The sequence below is a fragment of the Aquila chrysaetos genome, chromosome 4 (assembly GCF_900496995.4).
Source record: "Aquila chrysaetos chrysaetos chromosome 4, bAquChr1.4, whole genome shotgun sequence".
Taxonomy (NCBI): Eukaryota; Metazoa; Chordata; class Aves; order Accipitriformes; family Accipitridae; genus Aquila; species Aquila chrysaetos.
The window spans coordinates 66,269,813-66,282,178 of NC_044007.1; the positions used below are offsets into that span (position 1 = coordinate 66,269,813).

Sequence of the window (12,366 nt, forward strand, 5' to 3'; positions counted from 1 at the left end):
TGTAAAAATTCTGCCCCCTATAATTAGGTGGCCTGATTTATAAATGACTTGCTTTTACTCTGCCTCTTGCTTCACTGAGTCTTTTCCAGAAGTCCTCTGTTGCCACCTGGGTGTTTCTGGTATTTTTACTATTTATGTATGACAAGAAGATGATTGTGGCCTGGATCCCATTACAAAGTACAGCTTATAACTCAATAACCATCTGTTCCACGTTTGTGTTTAACGCTGTTCTGTCTTTTCTGTGGCAGTCCACTGATGTCTGTGAGCAGATACTGCGGGTGGTGAGCAGGTCCAATCGATTGGAAGAACTGGTACTAGAGAATGCCGGGCTTAGAACGTAAGTAATTCCTTTGAAATGTCCCATTAGTTACTGCTTACTCCCAGTAAAAGGGATGGGATGTGTGTTAGCCAGAATAAGCATTAAAAAAGCTTGTGCTCAATGTCTGCCTTGTTCTGAAGAGCCTGTAGTCGCAAGCTTTTGTCAGTTTTTCCCGAGGTTCCTTATGTCCAAGAAATCCCTTTAAACTGACGTTTTTTAAGATTCTGCCTGGAGAGTTGGGTTAAGTGGAGCAAAATGGCTTGGTAAGGGCATAAACCCTAAATCAACTCACACTGTTCCTCTCCAAATATGGTTGCCAATAGAAGTATGAACACCTTTTTATCATTTAAAAAACAGTGTTTGAGGTTTGTTAAAAAAGCATATTATTCCATCTTGCATAATGGATTATTGTTTCATTCCCAAGAGAGCTGTTTTTATCTTACTGTGGATTGCAGTCTGCTCAAATATAACAGGACTTCTACATTAGCAACTTTTTTAAAGAAGCAAGAAAGTAGGTAATTAAGTTTAATGCCTTGCCGTAGCCTTGAAAGAAAGGTACATAGAGGTAAGCCATGCAATTTAATCCTTGCATATGTTTTAAATACAGTAAGTTGTAGTTACTAGGTATTCACTTTTTTTCCCTTCACAGGAAATCGAAGCAAAGTTCAAGTTACAAATTTGCCCGGCTGGAAGCATTTGTAGCTTCTTTTAGTGTTAGAGTAGCATCCAAGACGACATAGACAAGATAAACTCTAGCACTAATGAATTTTTATGTTAATAAAAAAAGCAGTGCAAAGGTCGGAGAAGAACACCACTATACTGAATTGCAAATAAAGAAGGGAAGCAAGCACAGGGAAAATATTTGGTGTGCTTTACATTGTCTCCTTTTCCATTGTTTGGGTCTTTTTCACCTTTTTAAAATGGGTATTGCTTTGAAATACCTTTAAGAAAATTGCCTAAATGACACAGGAAACTTGAGGTGGAGTTTGGAATTACACCCAAACTTTCTGATCACTAGTGCACTGCCTTTAATAACTGTCATTCAAACATAAGCACCTGATTTTTAATCTTGTTTTTCTTGCAGTATGTGCCATGAAATCCAGTGATAATCATTAATATTAAGAGATATATTGACTACTTCTGCACATTGCCTACCTTAACTTACCACAGTTGGATTAACTGGTTTCAGTTTTAACAGGACTTGACAGATAATCAACCTGTGACTTTGGTTTTCGTGTTTCCATCTACATGCACAGTGTTTGGCATTTTGCCTTGATGTGTATCTGCTCTGATCAGCATTGTCTATCTGTTTTTGTCAAGGACGCATTTGTCAGTTTTGCCATTTATCATATCTGCTTGCTTGGAGGAAGTCCTGTTGTTACGGGGTATCTTCCTTCACATAGCTTACAGACCAGTCATTTTTAATGAGCAGTAACAGAATGCCAAACCAGGGTTAAGAAAGAGCTACCAAGAGCAATGCTTTGAGAAGTAATCTGAGCAGCCGGAAGAGCATATTTCTTCTTGCAGCAGAGTCAGTTTAAGATGATTCAATTCTTTTCTACCTCCAGCCACTCATTTTTGTGATTTGGTTTGGGCCATGGCCCCATAAAACGCTTGTCATCCTCCCCGCTGATGAGACAGCAAACTATTGTACAGTAGCAGTTGTAAGGACCCAGGACTAGGGAAGTGAGGACTTGCTGTTGGGGAAAACAGGATGCCAAGTGAAACCCCCTGTCTGATAAGATTTGTGCCAGTTTAGATGCTCTTGAAAATTTTATCCCCATTGCTATTTCTTTAGCAGATGTAAAGGGTGCAGTCTAGATTGCATTGGATGGCTTTAATGCATATAGCAAACACTAACGTTTTGGTAAGTGTGTTAACTGAGATAGGTTTTAGCCAGATTTCAGAGAAAGGAGAATCGTTCAGAATGACCTGAACAAATGAGCTTGAAAAGAGAGTTACATCCCTGAGGTGTTTTAGAGGGATGGGACAATATGTGATAACCAGAATATTAGTTTCCATGAAACTGCAAGAGAGATTCTTCAGTCTGCAAAGGCCTGTTTGCAGGAGCTGGTGAAAATGATCTATTTGTTGTGCTTATGTACTCTCTGAAAGTGGGCAGCCAGAATGTCCCTACTGCCTTCCACACCATCCTCTGCAGCCCTGTTCCAAAGCGAGTGGCTAGCTACGACAGAGGGGGAATATCAGAGGTGCCGCCTGCTGGTACCCAAAGGGCCTTTAACAGTGATGTTGCATTTCATCTTCCCGTGCTGGATGGGCTCTGAATGTCCTGAGACCTAACAGTGTTAGTTCCTCCCACGCATGTCCTCTTTTTTTTCTGTTACAGGGATGTTGTCTAGACAGATCTTGAGGAATTGTTTTGTTTGTCTGAGATTTCCAGATATGCGGTATTCTTACCCTTGGTGAAATATCCTTAATCTCCTATATGCATAGTTAAATTGAGTCTTTTTTGGGCTTTACCTCCAAGCCTGAATGTCCTCAGTTCAGGCAAGCGTGGCTGTGCAGTGCATACAGAGCGGGTTTGATGCTTTATAGAAAGTGTCAGGCTTACATTGCATGCTCTGTTCATGAAGTGTGCAGCCAAAAAAAAGTAATAATTTTTAGGACTTGAAACAAAGAATGGACAAAGGAGGGTAAGGGATGTTGCCCAGGTGCCTCTGTTTATGGTAGAGGCTGCACGGGGAGTGGAGAAGTATTAGTTTTTTGCAAAACGAGCCTTGGAGCCCCATGTGCCCTATATAGGTAATCCACTGCTTTCTAGTGGCAGTCGATTTACTGTGTCATTGCTAAGTAATTCACACACACCCCCCCCAACTTGTCCAAAAAGTTCTGGTAATTCTGCCTATATTGGTGGCAAAAGCTGGAGCAGAGTTTGTAAACAAGCCTGGAGGTGTAGGCAGAATACTGTAATGACAAGAATCTGTTAGGGATAAAGGAAGAGGAGGAAACTCCCCATGAAGAAAGGGGGTTTTGTTTGTTTTTTAACTCAAAATCTCATTTTTTTCTTGGCTGGACATAAGGAGCTTGATTCATTTGCCTAAGCACAGGCATCTAGTGCCATTTGAAACGCTGAAGGGTATCCACAGAGTGTTGGCACATGTAACTGAGGACTTACAGGAGGTATGTAGTCGTCTGCAGCAGCAGCTGGTAGCAAAGCAGGATACCCTGAGGCCTGTCAGGTGGCAGAGATTCAAGCCCAGAATTTCTTTTTGTTGAGTGTTTGTATTCACATGCTGCTTTTATTTTGGGAAAAGAATACGATCTTCCTAAAGGCAGCTGATTATCATGCATTTGCAGTGCTGGAACCTGTTCTAGCCCCAGGATTCTGTTTAAGGACATGGGGTTTCAAAGGGAAACTAAACTTCCCTGGCACATCTCTCTACTCAAGTACACCTTGCAACAGCAGATAACCAAAAGCTATTGGGGCTATTGCTGTCCAGTCTCCACTCTTTTCCAGATACTGGAAGAGGATGCTACCTCCACTGCAGTTCTCAGCACACAGACTGATCTACTAGTTTTACGGTAGGCAGGATCTGTCCTGAGGAAAGAGGGCAGTGTTCATTACCGCTCTTCTAGCAATGTAGCGGGTAGTTCTCCACATGGGCCTGCAGGAGGTAAGATAATGTACTTCAGGGCAGAGAGAGAAGGAAGCTCAAGGCATATTTTTGAGTTCTACCTCAGTATCTAACTTAGATGAAGTAAGAACATTGAAATTATAGTCTCAGTTTAACAAAAGCACACAGTAGGGCTAGTCCCTTAATACATGAAAGCTTCCCAGTAGATACAAGGACAGGTTTGTCTTAGAGCTGGTAACAGCCAACAGCCTTCTGACTTAATGCAAGGAACATGTCTCCACCAGAGTCTGGCAGTGTGGTCACGGAGGAAAACCCAAGCTAGCTTTGAACTTAGTGCTGTGGGTGGTGGTAGGTCCAGCTGCAGGGAAATGCTCTCAGATGGGGCAGTGTTCCCTTGCCTCTCAAGTGGATTTGGAACAGAGGTAGGGCATGCTACTACAGCTACCTACTGTAGTAGGTTAAAACTAGTTCAAAGCTACCTGTGCTACCTGGCCTGGCTGTGGTGAGCATTATAGAACTGATACACCGTTGTCTCTCTTGGGACATGTTGGTAGGACTGTGGTCAGCCAGTTATGTACCTTGATGCTTCTCGCTGTAAAAAGAAGCAAGCAAAGACCAGTTCATCAGTGTGCCGCTGTTCTTTGCAAGAGCTATACCTGCTGTTTCACAAGGTCAGAAATACTTCTGGTTTGTTGACCATCTGAATATGCTGCAAAACCCATCTGTTTGAGTGACTGTTGGTAGAGAGCTGCTGCAAGTGAGGGGGTTGGCTTGTGAGTGAAGGAGGTAGTGGTACGCAAGTTGATGTATATATACCATGTGTGCATGGCATGGAGGAGATGGAAGATGTGCTCGAGTTTTCAGTCATTCTGTGTAACTCCTATTTTATATCTTCAGATCTTTATCAAAAGCAGTTTGAGCTTTTATTGAGTGCCCTTCAGTCTCTTAGGTCACAGAATAAATAAATAAATAATAAAATAACCCGCTTTGAAAGCAAATTAGCCAGATAAGCATTGTTTAGAACTGTGAACAATCAGTTACTGCTTTGCAGTAGGATAGGCCACTTCTGGCTAGTAATCCCTTGACGCTTCTAAGCTTCTGAATATGCTGTTGATAGAGGAGATAACAGGATTTTTTCTCCCTCTCTTTTCTTTTCTTGCAGAGATTTTGCTCAGAAACTAGCCAGTGCCCTAGCCCATAATCCCAACTCAGGACTCCATACGATCAACCTTGCTAGCAATCCGCTTGAAGATAGAGGTACTGTAACATTTATATTTTTCTCTTTCTACAAATGTAATAGGAGGATTACTGCTGCTCTGTTCAGCTTTGCCTGAATAATAGGTTATTGTTCTGTGAGTAATGCTATTGTGAATATCTGTTGTTCACAAATGACTGAGAATCGCTATTCTCTTTTGATTTATACATATCCATTAGCTTGTTGAAAAATATTTAAATGTCTTCAACCAACCATGGATTTCGTTAGATTTCATTACATTTTTGTAGAGGTGTCTTTTAAAGGAAGGTGGAACATAGTGACTATTTAGGAGTAGAGAGTAAAGAAAGTGGTGTGCATTTTTAAAGGCAGTGTAATCAGTTGAAAGATGAAGCATGAGGCAACTTTGTTGCTTGGATTATATTTTCCTGATGGTTTTGTGTTTTTATTTCAGCCATAATTCCATATTTTCAGTATTGAAACTATTCCTTTTTTTAGCTTTGTGCTAGTCCGTTGTGTTGCCAGTACTTGGCGATGTTCAGTAATACTGGCATAACTGGCATCCTTATGGAGCAAAGTGCTGTTGACTCCACAAGATATAAAATCAAGCTGAACAGCTCAGCTTTTCTCAGACTAGGCACTGTTAGGCACGATTTCAGTACGTATCAAGTCATTCCCCTCCCTTGTCTACTCTCTTTTCACGCAAGAGGCATTTATTTTTAAAATAAGGTTACATTCTTTCAGTCTGGAGTTGACCCTTCAGCGCTGCCCATGTGAGATTTCCATTTGCTTCACTTAACGCATTCCAGGCACACAGTGTTCTGGGATCAGACTATCTTGTGCTCCTGTTGGGCCAGAAGAAAAATAAGAATTTTATACAGTGAACCTTTTCTTGTTTTGTTTGGTTTGTTTTGGGGAAATTTTCCAGTCTCTTTGCTGTCATGATTCAAAATGGAAAAACTGTTCATTTTGATTACAACCTGACTGACTCAGAATGTTGTTAACACAGTTTTGTAGGTGTGTCTCCTTTCTTGCTGGTTCAGTGAGGGAAAAAAAGATGGGAAGGGTTTTTTCCTTTCCTCTTTTGTGTATCTTTTCTTTTTGACTAGAAACAATTATGAAAATATTTTTGTTTTTAACCTATTCAGAGTAGGTTTTTATTTAAAATTGTTCACATGAATTGCTTTAACTCTTCTGATTACCTCTTGCCTGCTAATTACTGATTGCCCTCCTTAAGAATCCATATGATGTGAAAGCCAATGTTTTGCTGAAGAACATTATTATTACAATGTGCCGTAGGCCTAACTGCATTGTACAAAAATTTCTGTTGTAAGCTGGAAAAGAGGCTGCTACATTGTTGCTTCTGCTTTTGAAGAAGCGTATTTAGATTGTGTTATATGAAAGGTTTTTTTAAAAGGAACTCATTTTTATCTTGAAAGCGAAACAAATGACCAAACATTTGGTAGATATTCTACAGTGCAGGGAATTTTATTTTTTTTTTTTAAAAACATATTGGTGTGCATACTTTCTTTGCAACAAACCTATAGATTCAAATTATTCTGCAGTATCCACGTGCAAGATACAAATGAAATGCAGAAACTACAACTTGGAGAAACTAGTACGTTTTTTTTCATTATCTCAGTCTCTCCTATCACATATGCAATTAAGATTTGACCTTTTCATTAGAGAATTAGATAAGTTATATGAGTACTTAAGGAGAAATTGACTATAATTGCAATGTGCAAATACTGCAGCTTTTCAGTTTAAGAAAGATTTACATGTCCTGTGATCTGATATTCACTGAGTGCAAGGTAGGTTTGACTTTATTAAACTGAAGGGGCACTAAGCATTTCACAAGTAAAAGCTGGCATAATGGCAATCCATGTAAACATATGGATTTTCGAAGATATCTCTTGAAAAATCAGCTGCAGGAACTGGAAGTTCAACCAGATTATTTTGCAATTATAAGGGAAATAACACAGTTGTGTGAATTATGGGGAAGAACATATTGCTGTGCCTTGTTTGAACAAAAAACCACCCTAAGCTATTATATATTATTGGTACTCAATAAGTAAAGACATTATATTATTACATTAATGCAACCATCTATTCCAATAACATGGGAAGTGTGTTTAGTTTAACTAAGGCATAGGACCTGGCTTCAGTTCAAATACAAAGTAGTGTTTATATGGAGTGATTTACACTGAGACCAGTCTCTTAATTTGTGATTGGCTTCCCTTTATGGTACTGTCAATATTTGTGAGACTAACACCTGGAGAGTTTATTATCAATCTTGGCTTTAAAATCTAGCCATGCTAAAGCGATGAGAGTTTTGCTTTTGGCTGTACTAGGATCAGAATTTAATCTCATGTATTGTTAAAAATAATGCAAAACAAACATACCGAAGCCTAGAAATACTTAAATTCAGAACTGTGTGCCTGGATGCAGTTAACTGTCTGCCATTAGAGCTCTCATCTCTGTTACGAGGTTGGCAAAAATGGGTGGCTTAAAGAGTGTTCAGGGGCCTGAGTGACCAGAAGCACTTTTTCTTTTCTGCACCTGATTCCTGTATCTTATAACTGGGTGGATTCTTAACCTCCAGTGCTGGTGAGAGGTTAAAATTGTTCAGCTTGGCTAGAGTGATAATTGGTCTGGAGGTTGTTGGCTAAATACAAAGATGGAGAGGTAAAATGATTTGCTGCACGTCTTACTCAAAATGCTTCACAACAAAAATTACATTTGTGATATCTTTAATGATTCTGATTGTACTCCTTTTTCTCCTCTTCCACGAGCATAACTCTAACTTGATTTTGAAAGTATATATTGTGACTAAACCAGCTTAACAAATGTGGACAGTCAGCTACAGAATATAAATTCTGAGGCCAGCTCAAGACAGATTGAGCCTCCTACTTCAGAGGAGCTAAAAAGTTTTGGGTTTTTTTTTTTTTTTTTTAGTAGTAGAGCTATGAAAGAAAATTCTATTTATAGGACTTGATTCATTCTTGCTGAAAGTTGTTGAAGACATTCAGTTACCATTGTGCTTTACAATAAAAAATGCCAAGGCACCATGGGTCTACTATTTTGGCAGTATAAATAAAATACAGTATGTTGTTTTGAGCTGCGTGCACATTGCACCTATCACTAGCGTACACAACGTGCTTTGTACAGAGAGCATTAAAAAAACCCCCTACAACAATATCTGCAATGTAGCTGCTCTTTTATTATCAATGATAGGTAAAACATGATAAAAGCAGAGTAAACATATGTATGTGACATACTAGCAGACTGTTTCATGTCTGCATATGTGGAGAATGGTATCAGCTTTTTCATTTACTGTGTTATGAATCAAGTAAAAGGCTTTACCCCCTTTCTCTTCGCCCTTTTCTCTCCGAGCAAGTTGCTGTAGAGGACTGTATTTCACACCTCAGGTTAAGCCTGGACTTTCTGTGTTGATTTATTCCTCTAATAAATATTTTATGGATTGGTTCCATTGTTATTTAGGATGTGCCCTCTTAATCAAATTTCAATATTTTGCTTAAATGGGGGGATTAAATTTATGGAGTGTGGAACTTGGATACACTGAGAAAGGGCTTTGATGAAAAGTGCCTTTTTTTTCCCCTTTTTTTTTTTTCTTTTGTTGTGTTTGTACTGAAGTAGTCCGGTCTCTGTCATCATCTTAATAGGTTTTTACTGTTTGTGATCGCAAGCAGTTGTAGCATTTCCAAGCCTGTGTCCTGGCTGGTAACCTGCAGGCTACTGTAAGGGAATTAAGTAGCCATTACGACTTGGTGGAGGTTTCAGGCTCTTGGGGTTTATCTCAGAAAAAAAGAGTAGCATTAGCTAACGTGGGTGTCTCTCTTGCCTTGACAGCCCTTCGTTTTAAAAGAAAATAAAAATAGTTTGAAGTTTCATGTGAAGTACCATTGTTGGGTTTTATTTTGTGGTTCATTTTTTTTATGGGTGTGTTTTTTGGGGGATTTTGGGGTTTGGTTTTTTTTTTTTGGCTGAAGCATAAAGCTTCCAGATTTCCAAAATGCTGACTGTTTGACATGTTTAATATCTTCCTTTGACTCCTCAAAAGTATGTGTGTATTACATAGTTTTTGAACTAATTAAGGTGGCTCGCTGATTGTTAACAGCAAAATTCCCTATCTGTTCAGTGGTTAGCAAAGAAGGGATCTCAACTACTTCAGTCATTTCAAAGATTTATGGTCCTAAAAAGACACGGTCATTTTGGGCCCACCCCCACAGTGAGTGCAGTTCTTCCTGTAATTCCACCAGCGCAGTTTGCCCTGGTGTGATTGTTGGGAAAACCTGAGATCACTCAGTTAACCTGAAAACATCCCTTTTCTCTTTGCTCCCTCAACAGGTGTGTCATCTTTGAGCATCCAGTTCGCCAAACTTCCAAAGGGACTGAAACATTTAAATTTATCTAAAACCTCTTTGTCACCTAAAGGTATGTTTTATACGTATGCCTCTATTTCTGTTCTAAAGTTTCAGGCTTCCATCCTAGTAATACTTTTTGTTACCAGATTCTAAAGTAATTAATTCTGTAAATTATTTACATGTGTATTTTCAACAGCGCAGCTGCTTTTTTGCAGTCCTAGGTTGCTGAACTGTGGGCGGGGTTCTGTGTCCCCTTCAGCACTTTGAAAAACTTACTTGCTTCTGTAAGTTTTGGGCTTGACCCTTATAAAGAAAGATTGAATTTGGAATTGGTATAAATTTTATGCTTTAAAAGGGTGTCTGAAGCAAAAATGCGTAGGGAATTTTCTAAATGTTTTGCACGCAATTATTTCACGAAACCAAGTGTTGTGGCAATGGCTGTTAAGTGGTTCGCTCTGAGTTGTTTTATAATTTACAAATTTCCAGTTTGATATTGTAATTAGAAGTGTTTGTATATTTTAAAAGCAATAACATTACTGAAACACAAGTCAGAAACTTTCAGGATATTTTGCATTACTGTTCTACAAATAATAGATGCAGTGACCTCTTAAACACACTGCACAAACCCAGGGTCTCCTGTATAGAACGTGAGTGTTAAAAGTATAAAAAAATGCACTGACATTAGTGCAGCTTTTTTGCAGATGTTGATGACCTGGAAAAGATAAGCGAGTTACAGTCTATGAAGGACATTAGTTGATAACAGATAGGAGCCGTGCTCTTTTATCCTTTTAATTATTGCTCTGTGAAGTGCAGATTCTGTGTTCTCCTAAGCTTTAAGGGTTGACCTGGGAGAACATGGGGGGGGAGGAGTGGTTTTTGTTGTTTTTTATGATTGTCTGTAGCTCTTGTTATGCTTAAGTAAATAGTAAATCCTAAACTGAGTTTATTCAATCATGATTTTCATTGAAAAGACTTTATTAAACTCTGGGGTTGGTTTTTTCCAGTGCTAACTCCATTTTTGGTGACATGATTGATTAAGAATCTTGACTAACCTCACATGTACTCTTGAAATTAGATGTTCATGATTTTGACAGAAATTCCTGCAGTTCTGGTATGTTCATTCATCCTGTGATCTGAATGATTTCAGCAAGCGCTTGTGATCATTGAGTCAAGAGAACACTCTAGCTACGTTTCTGTCTTTGTAAAGAATAAATGCCAGCTTGATGAAGAAGTTCATCCACAAAACTCTTGTCAGTAAAAATGAATTCTGAGGTTATGAAAAGAATTCAGAATGTTTTTACCACACTTTTTTAAGACAATCTTTAAACAAAAGCTAAAAATATTTTCCAGCATGTCTAATACTGGCCTCATGTGAATCCTAGTCCAGACTACATTGCAATAACTATCTGTTCTCCAGAGAGTAACATGTCACCATGAATATTGTCCCATGGCAGCTCCTCAGTATTCCTTAAAAAAGTACATGCGATGCCTTAAAATGGGAATTCTTATAACCCTCTGGACCTGAAGAAACTCAGCTTCACCTCTTCAGTTGTCTGCAAAGCTGTCTGTCTTAGCCAGTTTTCCTTTAACTTAAGAAGACAGTACTGAATTGGTTTTAACTTGGGAGGCTATTTTTAAACTTGTAATGTGGGCAAAGCGTAAAGGAGACCTTGGATCTTGGATTCAGTAGACTCCAAGGTGCATGGATTCCGCCCCCCCCCCCCCCGGCCTTTTTCTTTTTATTTTTTTTTATTTTGAGCTTTTCAGTTTCAGAAATTCTGTACAGTCCCTCACTGGTTTTGACCTTATTTAAAAAGCGCTTTCTATTCAAGATAAGTTTCTAAGACTGAGAAGTAAAGTTCAGGTAGTAACTTCCCAGCTGATCTTTCTTCAAATATTGTATCTCAAAGTTCCTGAGAGCTATTAACACTCTGAGCCTCCTGAGAGTGGTAAAAGAGCATGAAAGATTGTCTGCAAATGAAAGTGAGATTACTGTTAGAGTATAGCATGAGGTAGGTGAAGTTCAAACAGAAATTTATTGATTTGAAGATTCTGGTTAAATGGAAAATTCTAGTATACTCATTCAAGGCTAGGGCTTGCTTTTCTGAGCCCGAGCCAAAGGCTAATTAAAAAAATCCCTCATTCACATTGTTTGCCTTCACCGATGTGGCTGAATTTGACCAGTTGGCCCTTTTTAAACATCAAACAAGCAGCAACATTACGGATTGTTTGATAGTTGTTCTTCTCCCTCAAACTCAGACACTGCTCCTGAATTTCCAGAATTGGTTCTTGATTGTATATGCTCAGTTGTTGACAGTACATTACATTCATTTCTACTTCTTGTTGTTGCTTATAAATGCTGTTGAGAAGACTCACTAAAGTGAATCCACAGCTGTAAGCTCTAGTGGTTAAATAGAGCTTTTAGATCTTTCAAAGTTTCAAAAAAGTATTCGTTTGCAGTTTACCTTTGTAGGTAGGGTGTGGATTCAACAATGCAATGATAAGATAAAATTAAAATTACACCGACCGAAAAGTTTTGAGACTTGGAAAACATGTCACTGTGCTTCGATTCTTTTCAGCATCAAAAGCCTCCTGAAACCAAGAGCCATACCACTAACATGGGAGACTTTCTTAGTATTTGAAAGCTTGGAAAACCAAAGCACTGACATAGGGTATTTTGGTCTCCAGTGGCTTGCTAGCTGCTTCCTCCACACCCTCACTGGTAAATCTATTTTGTAATAGTTTTTAAGTGAAGAATGGACATGTTCCATCCAATGAATGCCAGTCCATTTTCACTGACCAGTAGCTTTGAGAAATTGCCCAATATCGTGTAGAAGATCAAAACATCTGCCT

General features: G+C 38.9%; 1 protein-coding gene across 11 annotated transcripts in view; it reads left to right on the forward strand.

Annotated features, from left to right (window-relative positions):
- CARMIL1 (capping protein regulator and myosin 1 linker 1) overlaps nt 1-12,366 on the forward strand; it is a 196,272-nt gene that overhangs the window by 97,268 nt on the left and 86,638 nt on the right. For all 11 annotated transcript variants that reach the window (XR_003923014.2, XM_030011770.2, XM_030011761.2 and 8 more), the window contains 3 exons: nt 249-337; nt 5,078-5,172; nt 9,497-9,583. Coding sequence is in view for 10 of the 11 variants with exons in the window: in XM_030011770.2 (XP_029867630.1) it covers nt 249-337; nt 5,078-5,172; nt 9,497-9,583 (271 nt within the window). In the remaining variant the exon portion in view is untranslated. The remainder of the gene's footprint in view (nt 1-248; nt 338-5,077; nt 5,173-9,496; nt 9,584-12,366) is intronic.